Source organism: Crocodylus porosus, unplaced genomic scaffold, assembly GCF_001723895.1.
Source record: "Crocodylus porosus isolate Cpor-Errol unplaced genomic scaffold, CroPor_comp1, whole genome shotgun sequence".
Lineage (NCBI taxonomy): Eukaryota > Metazoa > Chordata > Crocodylia > Crocodylidae > Crocodylus > Crocodylus porosus.
Genome location: NW_017728927.1, coordinates 13,111,760 through 13,133,611, shown reverse-complemented (window position 1 = coordinate 13,133,611; position 21,852 = coordinate 13,111,760). Strand labels below are relative to the sequence as shown.

Sequence of the window (21,852 nt, the reverse complement as noted above, 5' to 3'; positions counted from 1 at the left end):
TTAGATGCTTATCTTGCTGGGATCCTATGACCCCAGCTGACTTCCTGCCCTTTGGGCGGGGGGCTGGACTCGATGATCTTCTGAGGTCCCTTCCAGCCCTAATGTCTATGAAATCTATGAACTGCTATCTGTCTACATAGATACTTATTTTGGAGATTCTTTCTAGTTCTCTGTGCCCAGTTTTCATGAAAAGCCCTGCTTGCAAAGGCAGAAGACTGCAGCACAGCATGGGAAGAGAAGAACTATGAATAGCTTCTTTTTCAAAAACTCAGCACCACAGTCTGTATGACCAACTCTGTGCATTAAACTAAAAGTTGGCGGAAGAGGACTAGGGAAAAGGTATAAGGGTTGGCTGCACTCAGCTGGTTACAAGCACCAAAAAGATTGGGAAGTGATGTCTGGATTTTAGAAAAAGCCCTCTCCCTGCCTCCGGAAAAACTGCATGAGAGAAGTTTGTCAGGAATATGCTGACATGTTCCAGGGACATTCACTTTTTACTTAGAAAGGAGTTAAGTAAAAGGGAAAAAACTACCCACAACAGCTAAACAGACCACATCATTAAACTTGTTCCTTTCATTAGCTACCTAGTGCTCCTCCTAAGAAAGGCCAATTTCTTGTGGGAGGCAGTTCAGGTGCATCTCATACTATCAATGCAATCCTAAAGCGGTCTTCATTATCCTCTGCTCTTCTAAACTTTGGATTGTTATCTTTACTCGACAGTTACCAGGCTCCACAATACCTCCTGCTGCTGCTGCCGAGAGTATAATTTACTCTATTTACACGACTCTCAGCAACGTGCTGCAAAACAGCGGTGAGATTCCATCATGCGCTAGTAATGGCGCTTTCCGCTACATTACTCGGCAATGCTGAGGTTGGTTTTTTTGTTGCTGTTAATGTGCTCAATGGAAGACGGGCAATGACCTTCCCCCCAATATGTCAGCACCGCAGGACGAATTTCCTCTCCTACCTAGCAAATGTTAACAACCTCCAAGAGACTCCATATAGCTCAGACATGTAAACAAGCAAAAAACCCACCTACTGTTAAAGTAACAAAGTAAGTCACTTAAACCCACCGTGAGAAAATGTAGTCCCCTGGTTCTCGGTATCCAAGTCACCCCAAACTGCTTAGGCAGTGCAGCACACAATATACACCATCACCTGCTCTTTGGAGGACCCTGAAATACTGCCATATAAACAGGTTACACAAACACAGATTGTGCTTGAATTCCAAAAGCCAGGAAGAAGGGAAAGAAGAAAAAAAAAAAAAAAAATCAATGCAAAGGCAGAGTTGTAAGGTTACTATAATGTAATCTTTTATGGTGTGATGACCTTTTATTGCTTTTATAATAATGGAAACACTGGCAGTGCAGAAGCACTATAGCAATAAAGAGATAGCAGTTGAAAAATGGAAAAACAAAGTGAAATCGGGTTTGGCTGGTTATTCCTCAGAGAACCAATATGCTGTTCTGAACACATTTCTACCTATGTCTCACCCCCTCTTCTCCGCACTCTTTGTAGATCACCTAAGGCAAACTGAACAGTAACAGACTCCATGCAGAGCTAAATCTGCTCTTCGGTTTTGCAGGAAAGGATGTGATCTTCTGTAGCAAATTGTTCCCCTGTGCTATCTTTTCCATGCCTGGTTTGTTTTCTGAAGCCCAGTCTGCTCATAGCCTGCTACATTAGTAATCAGCTTCACCCCATCAAAAGGAAATTGGGAGTGATGTATCAAGCTACAAGATGAGCAGCAGAATGGAAAAAATCTACAACAGTCATGATGTATGGAAGGGAAGTTCCCCAATAAAAATGAGACACAATAAAAACAATAGCAGCATAAAATCATGAAAAGGTTGCTAGTGTTACCTAGACACATAAAACCCATTCCTTGCACCTCCCACATCGTGATATAAAACTAAACTACCATAACCACCACCTTCACCAAACATATCTCTGCATACAGAATAGGCAGCCAGGGGTAGGATGACAACCAAGGGTCAAGCATAGCCTGTGTTACAAAGTAGTCTCAAAGATCTTACAGATCACACCTCAGCTCAAATCACTGGCACCATGAAACACACAGGAAAGGACCAAGTCCATGAGCTATTAATTGTACCGTAAACTAGCGGTTTACTTGCAAACCTCTTTGGCTAACCTTCATGTTTTCCATTCTGACAACAGGAAATTAGGACCCACTATTGATTTTGTCCTTCACTATTGAAAAGAAATTCAGGTGTGAGCCTCTTCTGGTCATGCTTTTCCTAAGTAGCCAGGAAGCCAAACTCATACATTCGTTCTTTCAGCAGCAATGAGAAAATTAACTTAAGCTCACTGTGAAAAGGGATCCAGGCCTTCATGTCTGGAGAGTATTCAGTACCTACAGGCGCAACCATTCATCAACAGGATCGTCAATTCTGAAGACTGAATACATTACAATTAAAGTTAATGGAGGACTCCTTTAACTGCCAGACAGTAGAAGGTTGTATATCTGCCAGTAACGACCACTAGAGGGAGTTACAATCACACACTAAACTTTTGGGTTACATAGATACATTTTGGATACTACTAGGAAGCAAATAAAAGAACGGACCATCAGCTGACACTGGACAGGGTTCAAGAAAAAGAGAAAATTAGATTTGGTCTCTTAACAAGCACTTTATTTTCGAAAGGCTCAAGATCCTCTCCTGGGAACTTTCAAATAATTCATAATGGAAAATTTTCTAACATACCTTACTGCCTACATTTTAAGATGGAATAAAATATTAGGCAGAAGAAAGGAGAACTGGTCAATTTTAAAACCTAAACGGCTAGAACTATGCCTTCTACGTTTGCAGTTGAGCAAGTTCTGACTGCCTGTGTCACTTGAAGGCAGTTTTGAAATCAGGAGGTAATCTTAATCACACTTTTGTTTTTAAACTAAATTGTAATGATTATGTCCAGCACAAACGAGCACTGCCAAAGGACCATTTTTTTCCAACAAGACTCTTCCTGGCTGTTAATGAATTCAGCAAAAGCATTTTCTCTGACAACCTCTGAGAAGCAACCTGCAAAATCAATGACTGTTAAACATGGTCACTAGTTCTTCAGTTTTAATTTGGTCGTTCAAACAATTCTTTTAAAGTATTAAACATATTTTGGGTTTGCTTTTTGGAGGGTTTTTCCATTAAACTTTCTTGACAGCAAAACTATGAACCATTTTAGCTGGCTTCATCCAGGGGATTTTACAGTTGGCTAACAATTTTAACAACTGGCTAAACCATTTCAGTAGCACTTAGCAACAATACTCCAAGCTTTTAATGCCCAGCTGGAATTCTGTTTGTGCCTTCCTCCACCAGTGACAGACAGCATGATCATCCCTTGAACCAGAATCTACAAGGCCCCTCAGGAGACATGCTGTTTGGCCTGAGATTAGCAGAGGGCATTTAGCCACTGCTGTTCTATGGAAGATTTGACTGCTTTGTGCTCAACACATTTACACTAAAGTAGAAATTCTGTACGCTGCTGTTGGCTGGACATGTCAGCTAACACCTCGGCAACACAAAGAGCCATGAACCCGACAGTCTTTTTTGAAAGCTCTTGTAGTATCGCTTCTAACACGAACAGACAACTGGCTTTGATGGCAAGGAAATGAAATGGTTTGAGAAACAGCAGAGAGTGTGTGGGCAGAGGGTGATAGAGCGCACCCTGCCACAGAATCACATCTCTTCTTCACAAGGAATAGCCATGATTAAAAATCTTGCCACTTGAAATCATCCAAGTCTGGAAAGTAAAAAAAAAAACCAAACCAAACAAAACAAACAAACAACCCAAAACATTTCTGGCAGACAAAGCCAGTCCTCTGATGGAGCCCTGAGGTAGGGCAAGATATTCCACACTCAGCTGCAGTAGCAACAGGATAAGTCACTGAATCTCTGGATGCAGGGGCCCAAGAACAAAGGACTTAACTACAACAGACCTAATTTTGATAGTCAGATGTTTGGGGCAGGAATTAACTACTTGCTCTGTGTGTGTACAGGACACAGTACATTGGTTCTCAGCCTTCTTAAACTGAAAACACTCCTCGTTAGACTCAACGCACCCCTCAGGAAATGCCAGCTCTTACTTTTCCCTCGTTTTTGACTATAGAAAAATAACAGAGCTATGTTTCTGTTGCAAAGAACTCAGAAAGACCACAACAGGGCAGAATACTTTAAGCACTGAATTCTTATTTGAAATCTCTGTGTTTATTTTGTGAATCACATTTACAAACCTAACAGTGCTGCAGCACCCGGGTTGAGAACTACCAGCATTGTACAGTGGAGTCCTGAGATCCAGGGCTGTGGCTCCCAGGTGCTACCACTATCCTAACAATTGCCCCAGTGGAAGAGTTTGATCAATGATAAACCATCAGCCCAACCAACTATAGAGTAAAGCAGATTTCTCATGGTTAAGTCTACATGTAATGCCAGGATCCAGATTACAACCTTTCACAATTACAAAGATAAGGGAAACGTTTTCCCTCCAGAATGAGTTAATACAAAAGAAAAACCTTAGCATCTAGTTCTTAGGGTACCAAGTGGCAAACATGTAAGTTATATCTTAAGACTTAAATGTCTATCACACTAGAGAGTCAAATTGAGATGATATTTCAAAGTACCAGATCCTTAAAGCATTTCCTACAGAAGCCTCAGAAGACTAGTCCCTTGTGTAATTTGGCTCTTGCTAGACCCTGCAAGCAAGGAGCAGAACAGACATGTTTTTTTAAAGCCAGTTCAAGTGTGCAGAAATCAGATTTGTATTTTTACACATCCAACACTAGTATCCACATCTGAACACAACTGTCATTAAAAGCAAACTCAAATCAGAGCTGTATCTGTAATTAACCTGGAAGACAACATAAAGGGAAGCACCAGCCACGCCTCCTTTACTCACAAACCAACGCAAATACCCAATACCCATATTCCCCAGTACTGCTGGCAGATGGGGATTTTTTTTAAACCAACTGCATCATGATGGTATGTCATATCTCAAATAACTCCCATCTCAAATAACTCCCTGAATCCAGCTAAAGGGTCAAGGCTGCTAACACTCCTCAACATCTTAAAGTATTTGACAATCAGAATGCTGCTGATTGAAACCAGAAGCTCTAAGGCTTATCCCACTACCTAGCAAACGAATTGTAAGAGTAAAGTGGCCCTTTTTGCAAACATATTAAGTCACACAAGCCTCACAACCCTTAATTTCAGCTCTACATCTAGGTAACTGCTCTATATATTTAGTTTTCTTACCCTTTTGGCACAAGTGGAAGATTAGGAAAGCACCTTTTCCCCATGAAACACAAAGTAAATATGGATAAAATGCTCCCCACATTTCTGACTCTCTCACCACTAACAGCTCTCACAATCCTTGATGTTTTGTTACTTTCTGATAAGATTCAGGCAGTCATAAATGAAACTTCACTAGAAGCACATGGAAGACAAGCAACACTTGTCTTGTAGTAGGCTCCCTGGAAGCAGAAAGATAAACTAAAGAATAGCAAAATTCAAAAAGTCTCAGAGCGCAACTTTTTCATTTTCTTTATACACATCCAAGGAACAGATTTTTGTCACACTGCGCTCTTTGTCACACTGGCAGCACTGACCTGTTTGTGATGTTAGTGTTCTGCTCTTTTAGTGCAAGCTCCCTCTGCTGCAGGGCAACAATCTGCTTTGAGAAATCATCAGGACTCCTAAGAAATTAGAAGAAAAATAGAAGCAATTAATGAACTTAAGACATGCTAATGGTTGAATGACTGTGTGTTAGATAAGAATGTATAGAGAGGAACACAAAGGGAGAGGCAGGCAAATCTACTGCTACAGGCCAACGTGCTCTCAGTCCATTAAAACAGCAAACTTGCATGTTTGTGACACACACACGCACCCACACACACAAACAGCTGGCAACAGACATTAGAACATCAAGCTGCTACTGTGCTCTGTAACCATCCTCCAGTGAACATAGCCCCACTTACCATCATGCCCTTCAGGCCACACTCCAAACCAAGCCTTGTGGTACGTGCGCCTGCACTTCCTAGCTCATGCAGGTCTAGCTTCCCTACCTGGGATAAGAGTTTGCCAAACAGCGCACTTTTCTTACTCGTGGCTGTACCAACCACTAAAAACAAAACACGGGTGATCCTGTTTAGATGGCCAAGGTGCTTCTGGGCTCTAGCAGAGTGTGTGTTATGAAGAGAGGTATAGGTTGTAGCCATGTTGGACCAGGGACATAGACCAACTGCAGATGCTTCCTCAACCTGACAAAGGGTATTTACCCAAAAGTATGCCAAGAAGAATTTTTCCAACTATTCGAATTGCTCTTGGAAAAGATATCAGATTTACCCAGAGAACCTTGCCTGCTATGAAGACAGTCTCTTTATGCAGTAGGGCATAGGGAACAGATCGCTCAACGTCTTTGCAACAGGAATGAGGTTACCACCCACCTTTAAGATATGCACAGTATTGGTAACTGGAACAAGCGTCCAAGATGGCAGAGGAAACTACTTGGGTTGCTTTTTAAAGTCTCAGAAAGCCCTTGATTTTCAACGTCTGGCTACAGGAAGCAGAAACAATGTCGGAGCTTGCACACTGTGGAGGTTTTGACATATACTGTGTGACAGTACCCTCTACTGGACGTCAGGTATACTACTAGAGCCAAGCCTGGCCTGGAGACAGGTTGTAACACATCACAAAGGTTCCCTCCACCTGCCCCCGGGTCAAAGCGTTTGAATTCTATTTCCAGTGCTCTACGCACGCATGTCACTGAGTGACAGACGTGAAGAAATGGGGGGCAAACAGATCCACTTACTTCCACAACCTGAAAGAAAACAAGGCGAGTAGCACAAGCTAAAGGGATGTTAGTCTGAAGGACTCATCTGTATCTGGGTTTCCCAACTTAACATCCACAGAAGCCAGGCTCAGCTCTCAAGAAATGCAGCTTCTCTCACCCTGGAGGTGGGTGTAAGTAGGCACGTGCAGAGGGGTCCTTTCAATTATATCACAATGGTTGCTTCTCCACTAAAGCAATCATATTTCCAGTTCCTCAATTTCATCCATTACTTAGCCACGATGCTACAACAGCAGCCAGCCTCAGAGGCTGCACACTTTAGCCATATCAAATAAACACCAATAACTAAATAAATGCAACAGGGCTCTTTTTTTTTTTTCTTTTTAAGAAACTTGCCTCAGGTCGGGTGATTGAGATCAGAAAAGTCTCTTACAATAAACTCCTGCATGTCATACTTATCAGATGCCAATCAGATGTTTGGCAAACACAGAACAAACTAAGACACCTGGATTTATTAGGCTGGCAGGGAAGCAGAGGAGAAGGCGAAAGCAAGAGCAGCACTTGCAAATGTTCTTCGGAGAAGACAGTATTGCAGTCCCAGAGGTTAAATCCTCCACAGGCTTGCATGAGGCAGATCCAGACACTGAAGATTAACACCACTCCACCCACAACAGAAAAGGAAAAGTCATAAACTGGCAGACCAAGGCCTTGTCTTCATTGGGGATTTCAGACATCAGTGGCTAGTCTCACATATAAACTACCTTAAATGGACTGCCAAAGAAGCTCTAAGGCATGATTTGCACACTGGCTCCAAGCTTTATTCATGCAAAACCTGCAGATTTGTCTGTCTACAACATGCATGCGCTGGTACAATGACACCAACAGCTGTACCCAGGATGAATCACCACTGTAGCTTCAGTCTATAAAACATCCCATCTCATAAAAATTTTACAGAGGAAAGAGATTTTCTTTACAAAAAAGCAGGTGTGAGGCGAGATCCTTGATCACTACAAACGCTTTCTATCAGATCTAAGGTTCACATTTAAAATATTAATAGACAAATTAATTCAAGCCCAAATTATTTGTTGCATTGCATAAGGGGAAAAAAAACCTAAACCTGGCAAAAATCTAATCTTATAAACAAGGACTATCATAATGTATACTGAAAAAGGAACTGAATTCAGGTTAACTGTATAATACTGATGTCGCTCAACTTTTGAGTAATTATCCATGTAACATAAGGAGGCAGTTGGGATTTTTTGATGATTTCTTGTGTTTTTAAGACATGATTTAAAAAACATATTATATACATACACACACACACATATATACACACATACACACACACACACACACACACACACACACAAAAATCAATCACATAGCTAAACTGACCACCACCTGGGTCATCAGCAGGGTCCAATAACTCACATGCTTTAAATCAAGATGGATCCATCAGATCACAAAATAGTCTGACCTTAGCATACAGGCCACAGCATTTCATCCAGTTACTTCTCTACAGACCCTTCAAAGGTTGGAAAGCTTCCAATTTTCAGCAGAGTCTCATATTTGTCCCCCCAGCCCCTCAACACTGTGAAAACATGTCAGCCTATATCCTTCTTTTCCATGCTCCCTACCACTGGTACAGGGAGCATTCAAATCCCAGGAGAGAAAGCATCCACTTGCTTTCAAGATCCAGGGTCCAACAGAGAGGCATGAGAACCAGGATAAACCTCTGCAGGGATGGTTCTGCTCCCCCGGAGCCCTCCTTGAGAACATGTTGTGTGGGACAGCCTTTTCAGCACACAGGATCTTTCTGCCTGTAGAAAAGTCTTAGAGAATTTAGCTACCAGACTAAGCGTTTCTGACAATACGTAGGTTGCAATTCGCAGAAGTTTTCAATTCACTCATATTTGGGTAGATTTTCAGAGGGATGACAAAAGGCAGATCCCTCATTTTAGGCTGATCTCTCCCTGCTCCCTGAACAAATGGAGTCCCTGCTCCAAGTTGGGGGGGGGGGGGATTTTCAATGGGATGAATTAAACTGGACAAAGTTCTCCCCACTTTGTTCTCAGATGGGCCAGTCATTCAGTCTGAGGACGGTCTCAGCGCACAACATATCAGCCCAAACACTGAAGTGGCCAAGGCTATAACCTGGCGTCTACCCAACTCAAGGAGGCGGCTGGACGATTTCATGGAGAAATTGCAGGCTGGCCACCATTTTTGCAGACTGATCACGGTGCCTCCCCCCACACACCTCTGATTGGCCAAGGGGTTTTGGTGGCCATGTCCCGTGTCTCACTACTGACTGGTTGTGAGGGTTGTCAATCATACAGCCCCACCTCTTGCTGCCAATTGGTTGTGAGGGCTGTCCATCACGTGTCTCCATTCCCTCCCACCAACTGGTGGAGATGGGTGGAGCCACACAACCGGCAGTCCTCTCAGCCAATCAGTGGCGAGGGTAGCAGCTATTTTGGGCTCCCCGTCTTGTTGGCACCACCCTCCCTTTCCCCCATGGTGGACTGCGTAGCCAGGCCAAGCCACAGCCCCATGAGGACTACTGCCCCCTCTGGGGAGCCAGCATTTTATTTTCAGTACGGGTTTTTTGTTTGCCCCCCTGTCACAGGAGCACCAAGGTGTCCTGTGCCTTGGAAGCTAAAGGAACTGAGCTGCCAATCAGCCGGGCAGCTCAGGTGCCGGTTGCCAGGGCAACCAGGCAGGTCAGGTGGCCAGAAGGGGGCAGGGCCGGGCCTTTATAAACAGCCCAGGCCGGAGCCTGACTAGCAGTTCTCCTCTGGCGGCCGCAGGAGCGGCCGGAGTCAGCGGTTGCTGCCTTGTTGTGCTGGCTGGCTGCGATGATGCGGGGAACCACGATACTCTAAAGTGAGGTAGGGTTACAAGCCCCAGACGGGCTTGGAGTTTATGAGCAGGAGGCTCTATTGTTTAGGTTGCAGCCATCGGGCTTGAGTTTATGTTACGGTTAATCCGGAGGACCGGGTGAGGCTGTAGGGGAATGAGGAGGCCTCACGGGGGCTCCCCAGCAGCTTGGGGGTTCCCGGTGCCCAGTAGGGGCACAGTGCCAGTAGGGCATAACTGTTTGCGCCGGGGAGGCGCAGTGTGTGGGGTTGCAGACTCCAGCCCATAAGGGCGGTGAGGTTGCCCAGGGGGGCAACCGACCCAGAGAAGGGTCAAGGGGACGGGCACGGCGGCGGTTGCCTGGGCCCCTAGCGTGCAGAGCACGGTGTTGGCCCCAGAGAGGGCAAGGCCCCAGAGCGGGGCAGAGAAAGAGAGAGAGCGAGCAGGCGAAGAACACCGGCAAGGGCGCCGGTAGCAGGGCGCCAGTAGCGAGCCAGGCCCAAGGGCGCCAGTAGCGAGCCGGACCCAGGGGGCGCCAGCAATAGCTGGACACCGGCGAGACAGGGCCAGGGTGCAGGGAGCGGGCTGGAAGATAGGAGCAAGGCCCAAGGGGGCGCCAGGCAGGTGAGGAGCCCAGGGTGCCCGAGAGAGAGAGGGCACCAGAGGGGCGAGGGATCATACAACGTCCCACAGAACAGCTGCGAGGCTTGGGGCGTGCTGAAAGGGAGGTTGGAGGCACGCATAGCCCTTAAGGCGGGGCGCATAGAGATACCCCATTTCGGAGTAGGGGCAGGAACATTGGTACCATTAACTAGGGGAACAGAGGCAGCCTCCCATACAACTTATTTGTCATCAAAGTCGTGGCGGGCGAGGATTCGAGGGTGCCCAGTCCACCCTAACGTGGCGGTAGGGGGCGCTAAGGAGTTCATGGCCACTCCTAGGCCCCACTCCCTCACACCCCCCACAAATTTGGCAAGCATTGCCTGATTTTACGGGCAATGCTGGATTTCACGACTTCCATGAAATCATGATTTCGGTAGGTCCCTAGTTATAACTCTGGAAAGGGTTAAGTTGTGATCACCTGGCTCCCCCTACCCCTATCATGTCAACTGCACCAGCAACCTGCCCCTCCATTTTTAAACCAGTCTAAGATTTGCCCCCTACCCCCACCTACGAATGTTCATACCTAGGGTTGCAAACAGTATCAAGCTTAGAAAATAGCAGAGACCAAATTTTCTAACAAACTGTAACACATTGCAAAGAAATCTGCAGGAAAAGTAAGTTATCACTTAGGAAAAGCAACCATCTTGCAAAGACATACAAGTCTTCAAATCGCACAAAGCTGAAGGACAAAAATAATGACGACAGGTTGCTCAATAAATTTACAAAGCAAGGATCTAGTACAGATTGGTTTGTGGTTTTGGAAATAAATAAAGTTAACTTCGGTGAGATAAGTCATTTGAGACAGCTTAAATGGCCACCCAAAATTAAAAATGAAAGCTAAATCTGTTTATCCTAGGACAGGCTTAGAATAAGTCCATGAGTCTAAATCTATACTGGAACCTCTGATAAGACAGTTATCAGTTCAGTTTCATACACAGAGCACTAAGTCTCATATGTGCTTTAGCAGAGTGGCAGATAATCAAGAAGGTGGACAACCGGTCTAATGACCAGGATACAAAACTGTTACCATATAAATTGAAAAAGAAGTGTTTAACAGACTGGAATGCATTAGAGATAACCGATATAGATCCCAGTGTATCCCCAAATCCACATCAACCACAATGTCTTATTCACATTGAGAAAAAAACAGCAGCTGAAATTAACCTGATGGTAAAATGGTAAAAATTATGATGACACATTTTCCAATAAAAAGAAAAGCTATTCGTATCTGTTAAGCAATTCAAGTCAACAGTCTAACCACAAAAATTCAGTTTTATTAATTGGCAGTTTTAGGTCTGCCTATATTTGGGATTGATATGCTCTACTGACATTTAATTTTTTAAAAACTGAAGTCTAGATGTAACGGACACTATGGGAAATAAATATTAGCTCCTATCATGTTAACCTATGTAACTAAATGATGTCATTCAACTAGGACACGAAATAAAAGCAGCATCTTGCAAACACTACTTTGTCACACCTTTATTAAGGGTTCCAAGACTATTCATGAAGCATGAATCTGAATTTCAGGAGCTGGGTTGAAGTGTTCTTGTAGCTGGGGGGTGGTCTAGGAAATATGCAAGAAGAAAGTTTTTGATGTTATTTTGTGCCCAAAAGCTTATCTAACATCTCACACAACTATATGGCTGTTTCCATAAAAAGCCTTGCTTCTTGTAAACTCAACTGCAGCCATTCAATTCTTGTCTGCCTCTCTTGAGCAAAACCTAAGGAGCAGAAAGTTGGATGTTGTTTTCATCCTTCAGAGATAAAATCTTCTGCAAAAACCTCCGAGCAAAATCCTCCTTTCCAGCTTCTAGGAAGCAGTAGCCAGTCAGGAGTATTTGATACCAATTTAGAAGTAAGTTTTTTCCCCTAAGGTACAAATTAGCCCAGCACTTACAGCTGGAGTAAGATGGTCAAGGGACAAAATTACTCCTAACCAAAGCTCTTAGACTTCCTTTGAAGTAAAGATAATTTGAAATAGAGAAAGTTAATAGTGATAAAAAACCCAAAACTGATCAAATGAAGTACAAAATTAGTTTAATGGGATGCCCATCCAAGTCTCACTGATTTAGTCAATCAGCTTCCACATCTCTGTTTGCTAACTTTACGCTGGCAGGAAAGGTACTATAGGTGTCCTTCGTGCACATGCCTTGGGGTTTGTAAAAGACTGAAGGTCTCCGTGTACTATCTTAGGTTAAGGGCTTGCTAGAGGTTTCATCGAAAACTCAGATACTCAAGCCTGCTGAGAGAGCTGCTTTAAACAGCATTACCCAAGGTTCAGCAAACTTTTTTCAGTAGAAAAAAAGTAAAAATTGGATTAAATGTTTTTATTTATAATTTATTACAACATCAACTGCTTATTGCTCTTAGGAAATGTTTCAAAGTGTAACAGCAAAGGGAAAAGATTTGATTTTTAACTAGGTCTTTGAAGTTATTTTAGCTATGGCTGTGCAAAGCAAAAATGAGACTGGAGTTCCAAAAAATAAAAATATAAAAAAAATCTACACATTTTGGCTACTCTAGTTTGAGGAGTTGGGTATTTTAATGAAAATTAACTGTATTGAAGGGACCAGGGTAACAAGGTTTGTATGTACCCTAAGGTAGCTATTTGATCAGAATTACCTGTTTCTGAAAGTCTCTTTATGCAATTATTCTTTAGCTTGATTTAAACTTAGTATGAAACGACAGACTCTCTAGGTTCTGCATCATATTTAGTCATGTTGAAGTACAGCAAAGTATATCCAAATATGGCATATTTTTAACTCATAATTTTTTTTAGATTGAAGCGTAATTAACTGACCAAGAACTCGAGGCAGAAGCCTTCCAAAGAAGTCTTGCTGATAAAGATCAAACATTTGTAGAACAGCAGGCACAACTACTTCTCATTTTCCAGCCCTCAAAGTCTCTTTATGCCTCTTTCCCTTAACGGCAACATGTACAAAAAGCATAAACACCTTGAGTTTCTGCCCTTCTTTGCCTCTCCATAATGCAAAGGTAGCACAAATAGATTTTTAACCTTCTCAAAAAGGCTGTTTCAATTTTATTGGAAATTATATTGGAAATTCACCAGTCTTAGAAGACTATGATATTTATAGAACTAGTATAAAATGGTGAGGTCATAAAAATGAATACTGAGTTGGAAAGAAATTTTTAATGCGTACATTTTTACACAGTTGTCACAGGAGTCCAATGCAGATTTTATAAAATCTCTTCAAATATTCCTTGAAGCCAACCCCAGCTATGAAATCTTTACAAATGTGAAACCCACAGCTCCTACAGCTTCCAGCTCTGGGGTCCAATACATATTTGTTTCTGTAGTTTCACCGGCAAGTACAAAGCAGCTTAAGGCCTGCTTCCGTTTAGCCTTACAGGAAAATAATGCAACAAATCAGCATAGAGTTTTTGTCTCAAGTCAGACTTGGACATACTAACCTCAATCCATATCAGCAGTACAGTTTGTGGCCCAACAGACCATGTTTTCTCGGAATCCGTATAGTCTGTCTGCCTCTCTGCCCTCGTCTACGTTATTATGTTCTGCCAACATAGGGCACCTATGCATGTGCTCCGGGGTGAGGAGTAGAGGGAGGGGTGGGCATTTAAAATTAAAAGCAGCTCTAAGGAGCTGCTCTAATTAAAATGCCCACAGTGTCTTGTATATTCAGCATCCTGCATTTCAAGATGGTAGCACGGGTGCTGTAACTAAATTTCATTTAATGAGCTTTAGTTAAAGAGCCCCGCTGCCATTTTGAACCGTGAGGACACCGCATAGGAGACGCTGCAACACAGTGGAGAGTTTTAATTAAAACACTCGTGGAGACTTGATTAATAGAGTCTGTTCCAATGCGTTCCAATTGGAACACGTTGGAAAACATGTAGAAGTCCTCTTTGTTATGCTGGCTGGGGGAACAAAAAGATCATATACCATAGCCAACATTGCTCTGCTGGCAAATTTGCCAGTGTAGAAAAAGTCCTGTCAGCAGAAGATGGCTTCTGCCAACCTGGCTGCACCTACATCAGGGGTAAGGTACCACACAGCAGCACCACACTGTAGACTAAGCCCTTTTCTGTATTATGCCTCTTTGGATTCATTGATGACTTTATACATGCTATAGCAGTTAGCAAAAGCTGCCATAACTCTGTTGGCAAACCCTCGCTGGTGTGAATGGGGATTCTGCCAGCAGAGATTCTGTTCTCTGGAGGAACATCTGCATCCCCACCAGGGTGCTCAGCCACCATAGTGCTGCACAGTAAAAAATGGGCAAAAACTCCCAAGAAGCATAGTTGGAATCTAAAGTGCTAATCCCCAAGGCCAAGCTGTAGGAAAACTCTCCTTTCTTAGTAATACTTTTGCTGTAGCTGTGATGAGACGATCCAGAAAATATTCAAGAACCAGGACTTGTTTGGTAGGGTATTTTGTTAGACTGACTACACCATTGGGTGGGATCTCAGATAACCTTTCGGGTACAAAATGCCCTTCCTCCAGCTTGTCTATCATCTCCCCTAGACCTACTGTTGGGCAAATAAAAGATATTACCCAACCAATCCTGCTGCTCACCCTTCCTCAGGAAGGCAGCACCATCCAGCTCTTACAGAACTATTTTGTGCCAATCCAAACATGCACCCAAACTAATCTGTCTATATGTCTCTTCTCCTCACCCACAGAAGTTAGACCAATTCACCCCCAGTGGTTCACAGTTCATGGAAAGGTGAGGACACTGAAGCTTGTTTTACTGTTAATTAAAATACTGCAAAAATTCCCATTCTCCACAGTGATTAACATCTATTTTAATGCATTTTAAACACCTATTTAACTTCTAGATGGAATGTAATTGACTAATTACATTTTGAATAAAGGAAATGTGTTACAGTTGCTTATTCAATTTAAGATGCTAAGAATTCACAAAAAAACCCTAAGTACAGCTCCTACTTGTCCGCCAGCCAAGTCTCAGGAAAAACAAAACAAAACCAAAAAATCAGAAAGTAAATGCTTAATATTTCAAGCAAAAACAGCAGTCAACAGATTTGAAGTCCTTTGAGAAGGAAAGGGAGAGCAACCAGTACCTTATGTTCTAGGTTTCTTCCCATTTAGACAATGCTCTTCATGGATTTATGAATATCATCAGCAATTTCTTCCAGTGAAAGAGAAAAGCAGATTTCCCCATAACACTTTGGAGCAGCAGAAGAACTCATTTGTAAGCAAGTGTGCTAGCAGGACTCTTGACAATAGAGAGCGCAATTAACTGCTAACTCTGCTGGAGCAAATGTAAAGTCAGCAACGAATCCAAAGAGGCATCATTTAGATGCAAAAATAAGAAACATGGCTAAACAGATCCCACTTGGTATCAGGCATGTTAGCATAAAACAGTTTGTCCATACCTCATGTGTAACATAGTAGTATGGGAACCCCAACAACTACTGATCTCCTGTGCTTAAACACTGCTTTAAAGATAGGATAAGGAGCTCAATGGGATCTGGTGCATCTATTTTGGAAAAGTCAAAAGGCTTAAAGAGCCAGCAGCTTTTTCTCATTCTATTTTTCAGCTGTGCATTCCCTTCTGTCGAAATATCAAGCAGAGAAATAGTGCAGAGTGATGTTGTAGCTGTGATGGGTCCAGGAATTATGCAAGAAGCAAGAGTTTTTGTGGGCGATTGCTTTTATTGGACCAATTTCATGGCTGGGATAAAGTTAGACAAGCTTTTCAAGGCACTTTTAATCAGGTGGCCTCATGAAGGATGCCTTGCATTCAAAAACTTGCCTAACTTATTCCAGGCAAGGAGTGGTCTAATAAAAGCTATGCCCCACAAAAACCCTTGCCTCAGGCACAGAATACTCGGCTGGCGCGCACACAGCATGCGACAATGGGTCTTGCAAGCAAAGACCATCTCCAGACTCCCCCAGGAGGGAGAATGCTGCCTGGTGTTGTGTACTATATGACAGTAATTCTCAACCCTTTTTGTACCAGGACCCATCTGTAAATATTGATGGCCAGTCCTGACCCAATGCCCCTCACAGACCCTAGCCCCGCAGTCTGTGGGGCAGGGGATGGGTGTGTGGGTCAGGGGGTATGTGGGGAGCATGGCCGCAAGCAGCCCCTTGCAGGCTGGAACTCTGCCAGCCTGCAAGGGAAAGCTGCAGTTTCCCACTGTTTGCTCCTTTAAAGGAGATCCCATATTTAAAGTTTGTTCACAACCCTTTCATATATTTCTGCAACCCAGTCTTGGGTTGCGACCAATCGGTTGAGAAAGGCTGCTACAGGACACAGCTGGTAAAGACATTTTGAAAATAACCTGTTTGCTCTTAACAAAGTTGATAATATTTGTTTTCAAAATGGAAGTCATGAAACTCTCTACAACATGGAATCGACCTCCGGTTTCAAGATGCCATTATGGAAACAAAAGCCATTTATGAAGACTCATATGAAAACATTTGGCACTAAAACACTGCTGTTCAGATAGCAGCATCCTTCAAAAAGGAGTGCCATTCAGCAAAATCATCACAACCAAAACTGGCAATGGTATACTTTAATAGCTGGTACCATACCGGTCTGGATGGCAACATGATACATGTAGGAGGTCAGTCTGTCCTGTACAAGCTGTCAGTCTGGCTCTCAAGAATCTGGTGAGAAGTCGCTTGTGTTTTATCAGATATTGCCTCTTATTTCCCTGGCAGGTGTGATTATTTGTTCTGGCATTATATACCATCAGAAGAATCCTGAACTCACAAGAAGAATTCCCAAGAGATACCTAATAGCAAGGGCTTCACAAATAATAACTTGGAAGGAAAAGAAGCCATTGCCACCTGTCTTTCATAAGACTTTTATATGTACTATTAAGATTGCACTTTAACAGTTGACACTAAACTGAAGCTTTAAACCCAAAAATGGCACCCCATCTTAGAAAAGAAAGCATCCAAAGGTTGTTTATCCAACCCTACAGAGATGTTTGGAAGCTAACATTTATTCCAATTAAAGCATTATGCCAGCTTTATCCCAGTTAGATCACAATATAAATTAGTTTCCAGGAAGCGGAGAGTAAACTAATTCCATCCCTTACTAATAACAAGCACATCCACATACAAGCTCAATTTGTAATACTGCTTACCCACAGGAATGCCTTTTAATTGCTTTAGTGTTCCACACTGCTAGAGGTTCCAGCACAATGCAGGCCGGAAGGTGATGTTGCCCCATCATGCTCTGCTCTCAGTTTAGTTTAGCTGTCAAATACCTTTCTGGTTTTCATTGCAAAAACTAATGATTTGTTGCATAAATAATGCCAAAACTATTGCTCAACACTAAGTGTGTGCGTCTCTCCCCGCCTCCCCTTCTCCCTGGCTTTTATGATATGCAGCCAGAAACTCATTTCTCTAGGTTCCAGAGGTCTTCACCCCTCTCACATCTACGCAGCAAAACAACACTGCCTTTTTTTATACTTTTTTTTGGGTAAATTATTGCGAAACACAAAAATTGACAGCATGTGGAAGTGTGTGTACAATGTCACACTCAAATCCAAAAGATCCTAAAGCCACAAATGGGGAAGGTACACTCTGGATTTCCATAGGACTTCATGTAGGAAGAGTCATGCTCAAGAAGCCGCAGGGCAAAAAGATTTGATTGAGGTTATGAAATCAGGCCCATTAAATGCAAGGCATGGTTTATGGAGACAAAATGGATCAATGAATATACACATCAAACATTAAACACTATGCTTTCAAATCTGCCAAGTCCTTTGTATGCCATGCTTTCCCACCCTGACAAATCAAACCTCTCCCATTAGACAATGACTGGTATTGAGGAGGAATTTAAAGCCATGAGGGAAGAATAACGAATCTGGAGTTCTCATTAGTCTGGGAGACCTAATACCTTGGATAGGCTTTCCGTATAAAGAGCTATAGTGTAAGGGACTGTTACTTGGAGGTTGAGGGAAATCCTTGGGCAGGCTTCTTTAACCACACAGCATTCCCACAGCTAACGTGGCAGCACTCTTCTCAAACTAAAGAGCACCAGCACACACCAGTCGCTACCCCAGTCTTCCTTTTATCAATGGCCAAGATGTACCCAAACTTTGCCTTGTATGAAAATCTATGTTAAAAGTCCAGAGACGATTTTTCAGCACTAGATACAAGCCTATGCCTTAATCAGTTTGTAACTGCAAACTGGGGACCTTTATCCTATATTCTTGTATAAAGGCTATAAGAGTACCTTTATCAGATATCAATTATTTTTGATCAAATGTCCAAATGCCCCAGCATGAGTTCAATGAAGTCTGGAAAATTTCAATCCAAAATGTGGAGGTTCTCGCAAATTATTAGTGATGAAGCAGAGGGGATAAAAACAAGAAAGCCATCAGCAATATTTCCTGAAGTGGTTGCTGCTGCTCCTCATGCAGTAACATGTATTAGCAAAATCTTCACAGTAAAACGAGTAAATGTTTTTTGTAACTTATAATTAGGTTTACTAGATTAAATTGCAAGTTAATGTCGAGGCTAAAAGGAAATTCTCACACTGTGGAAGCTTGTACCTATTGTCCTCAGGATTTCTAGCACAAAACGTAAACACAGTTAATAATGCAGCTCCTTATTGTTGAATTAAATTATATTTTTTTTCTTTTTAAAATGTACTGGAGCAGCAACAAATAACCATTTAAAATCTTTTAGCTCATCTTAGATTTTATTAGCTTAGTAAAAGAGCCGAGCAAAGGAGAAAAGATGCCTGAAGTATAGTGTCATTTATTTCACAGCAGAGTTGCTATGAAAATTATTCTTAAAGTTCCAAATTTTAAACCGTGGAGCAAGAATCATCTTGGTGAGAATTCAGAGACTAGTCAGAGGAAAATGAAAATGCTGAAGAACCAGGGGGGAAGGGGGGGAGAGAGGCAGGACTGGAGCTCCACAAGAGAACATAATCAGACTAATCTAAGGAACAGACCCAGCCTAAAGCAAAATCGCTACCCACACTGACACCCTCAGAAAGGACGTTTTCAGGACATTCAGATAATCACTAGGGGAAAAAGAGCATCTGAAAATCCCAGGCTAAAATCTGAAGCTTTGCCTATTGGATGTGAGCACTGGAAGTGCATATACTGATGAGGCTGATCAGCAAACAGAGGGTCAGTAGCATACCTACACCAGATCTGGGGCCAACCACTGAGATTACAACATGCCAGAAAAAGTGCCTGACAGTCAGAACATGGGTGGAAGATTTACTTATGAAGCATAAATCAGGTTATGCCACTGAATCACAAGGCTTCAGAAGAATTTTTTCTGACCAGACCTCAGTCTAGTGGATAGAAAACCAACTGCCTGCTACCCTATGGACTCCTATGCATTTAAGGTTTATAACTTTCTGTTGCAGGATCCCAGCTGGAAAACCTATGTCCTCCTCAACCTCCACATTAAATCATAAGAGTCAGAGAAGTAGGACTGGAAGAGACCTCCAGAGGTCATCTAGTCCAATCCCTTGCTTGAGACAAGGTCATCCCTATCCAAATCATCCCACACAACATAGACCTCATTCCATATAAAGACGACCCTCAACCCTAACACAACATAGACCCAACACCCTAACCTGCTGCTATAGGTAAAGCAGGAGAACTATGGCAACCAATTCCTGCTTCTGTGAAATTATTTCAGTATACACTCAAGAGGTCCCAGGTAGAGGGCCCAACCCCCCACTATAGAGGAAGGCAAAACCCCCACAGTCCCTATCAATCTGACCATGGGTAAAATTTCTTCCTGACCCCAAATATGGTGATTGGTCTGACCCTAAGCGGAGGCGCAAGACCCTCTAGCCAGGAACCTCCAGCTTTGCTCCTAGCAAAAGACTCAGCATACCCCAGTTGAAGTCCCCAGCCTTAGTTATAGCTAACACCCAATGCCTCTGAGGGGGGCTTAAAAAATACCCCAACATATATAGTGGGGGGGAAGAGGGAGGGGGGAGAGATACAGAAGGAACCAGTGAAGCCCAGAAGCATGGGCTATCCACATAGCTATGTCTAGTTCACACCTGACCAGTAGTTGTCCAACCTCTTTTTAAACACGTCCAGTGATACAGATAGACTGCCTAGGGAAATTGTGGACTATTCCGATGCTGCACTATTCTAACATTGAAGAAACATATCCAGATAGCCAATCTACATTTACTTTGCTGCACCTTCAAGCCATGGGTGTGCATCCTCCTCTCTGCAGCAAGAGAGAAAAGGAGCTTTCCCTCTTCTTTATGGCAGCCCTTCAAGTATCTGAAGCCTGCTATCATGATCCCACTTAAGTGGCTTTTCCACAAGCTGAACATGCCTAGCTCCTTCAGCCTCTCCTCCTATGACTTGCCTTCCAAGCTCCTGATCTTAGTTGCCCGCCTCTGAACCCTTGCTATCTTGTCAGCATACTTTAAAATTGTGTAGCCCAGAACTGCACACAGTACTCCAGATGAGGCCTAACCAGTCTCAAGCAGAGAGGCACTATCACCTCCTGTGTCTTGCACCTAATTCTTCTATTGATACAGCCCAAAACCACATTCGCCTTTTGTGCAGCCGCATCACACTGCAGATTCATATTGAGTTTGTGGCTTACCAAGACCCCCAAGCCCTTTTGCATAGAGCTGCCATCCAGCCAGGTGTCTCCCATTTTGTATTTGTGTTTTTGATTATTCCTCCTGAGATGTAGGCACCTTGCATTTGTCCACACTGAACTTCATCCTGTTATCTCTAGCCCAATTTTCCAATTTGTCCAGATCCTCCGACGTGTTCACAATCCTTGTCATTTTCTTGTCACCTACAAACTTGCTAAGGAAGCTTTCTATACCAGCATCCAAATTGTTAATAGACACGTTGAACAGCACCGCGCCCAGGATAGGTACCCATACAACTCTACTTGAAACCTCCTACCTTTCTCACATGGTCCTCTTAACAGCTGTTGAGCCACTTATCTATCTTCCTTGTAGTAGTTTTTATCCAGCCCACTTTCCTCCAATTTCTTTACAAGAAAGTCATGTTGGACCTTGTCAAAAGCCTTGCTAAAGTCCAGATACACTATATACGCAGTATTCCCTTCACTCACCTAAGTAGTTACTTTGTCAAATCAAAGAAAGACAAACAATTACAGTGAAGGAACCAAATGCTTTAACAATTCCTCAGAACAAGACCATACTATTACACAATGACCACAGTTAGATTTAGCCTGGAAAAATTGAAGGCTTCTGGTAGAGAAGTAAAGTCTTAGAATGGGAACTTGAATTGCTTCAAGATGCAAATTTACATAAGGGACAGAGTTCTTCTTGGGGAAAACAACATGTGCCTGTGATATGTAGATTGAAATATTTGGTAATGGAGCTAAAAGAAAAAGTGGATCTCCACAGAATCAATGAGTCGGAAGGGACCTAGACAAATCATCTAGTCCGACCCCCTGCCATGGGCAGGAAGGAGCACTGGGGGTGGCAGGGGTCATAAGACCCCAACCAGGTGCCTATCCAGTCTCCTCTTGAAGATCTCCAGGGAAGGTGAGAGCACCACCTCTCTGGGCACCCTATTCCAGGCTCTGGC

The 21,852-nt window shown here is 43.0% G+C and overlaps 1 protein-coding gene across 4 annotated transcripts in view; it reads right to left on the bottom strand.

The window, feature by feature from the left end:
* The window catches only part of MAD1L1 (MAD1 mitotic arrest deficient like 1), a 490,537-nt gene that overhangs the window by 426,277 nt on the left and 42,408 nt on the right, over positions 1 to 21,852 (bottom strand). For 3 of the 4 annotated variants that reach the window (XM_019542036.1, XM_019542038.1, XM_019542037.1), the window contains exon 10: positions 5,618 to 5,704. The exons of the other annotated variant lie outside the window; for it this stretch is intronic. In XM_019542036.1, the coding sequence (XP_019397581.1) occupies positions 5,618 to 5,704 (87 nt within the window). The remainder of the gene's footprint in view (positions 1 to 5,617; positions 5,705 to 21,852) is intronic. 4 annotated transcript variants of the gene reach the window in all.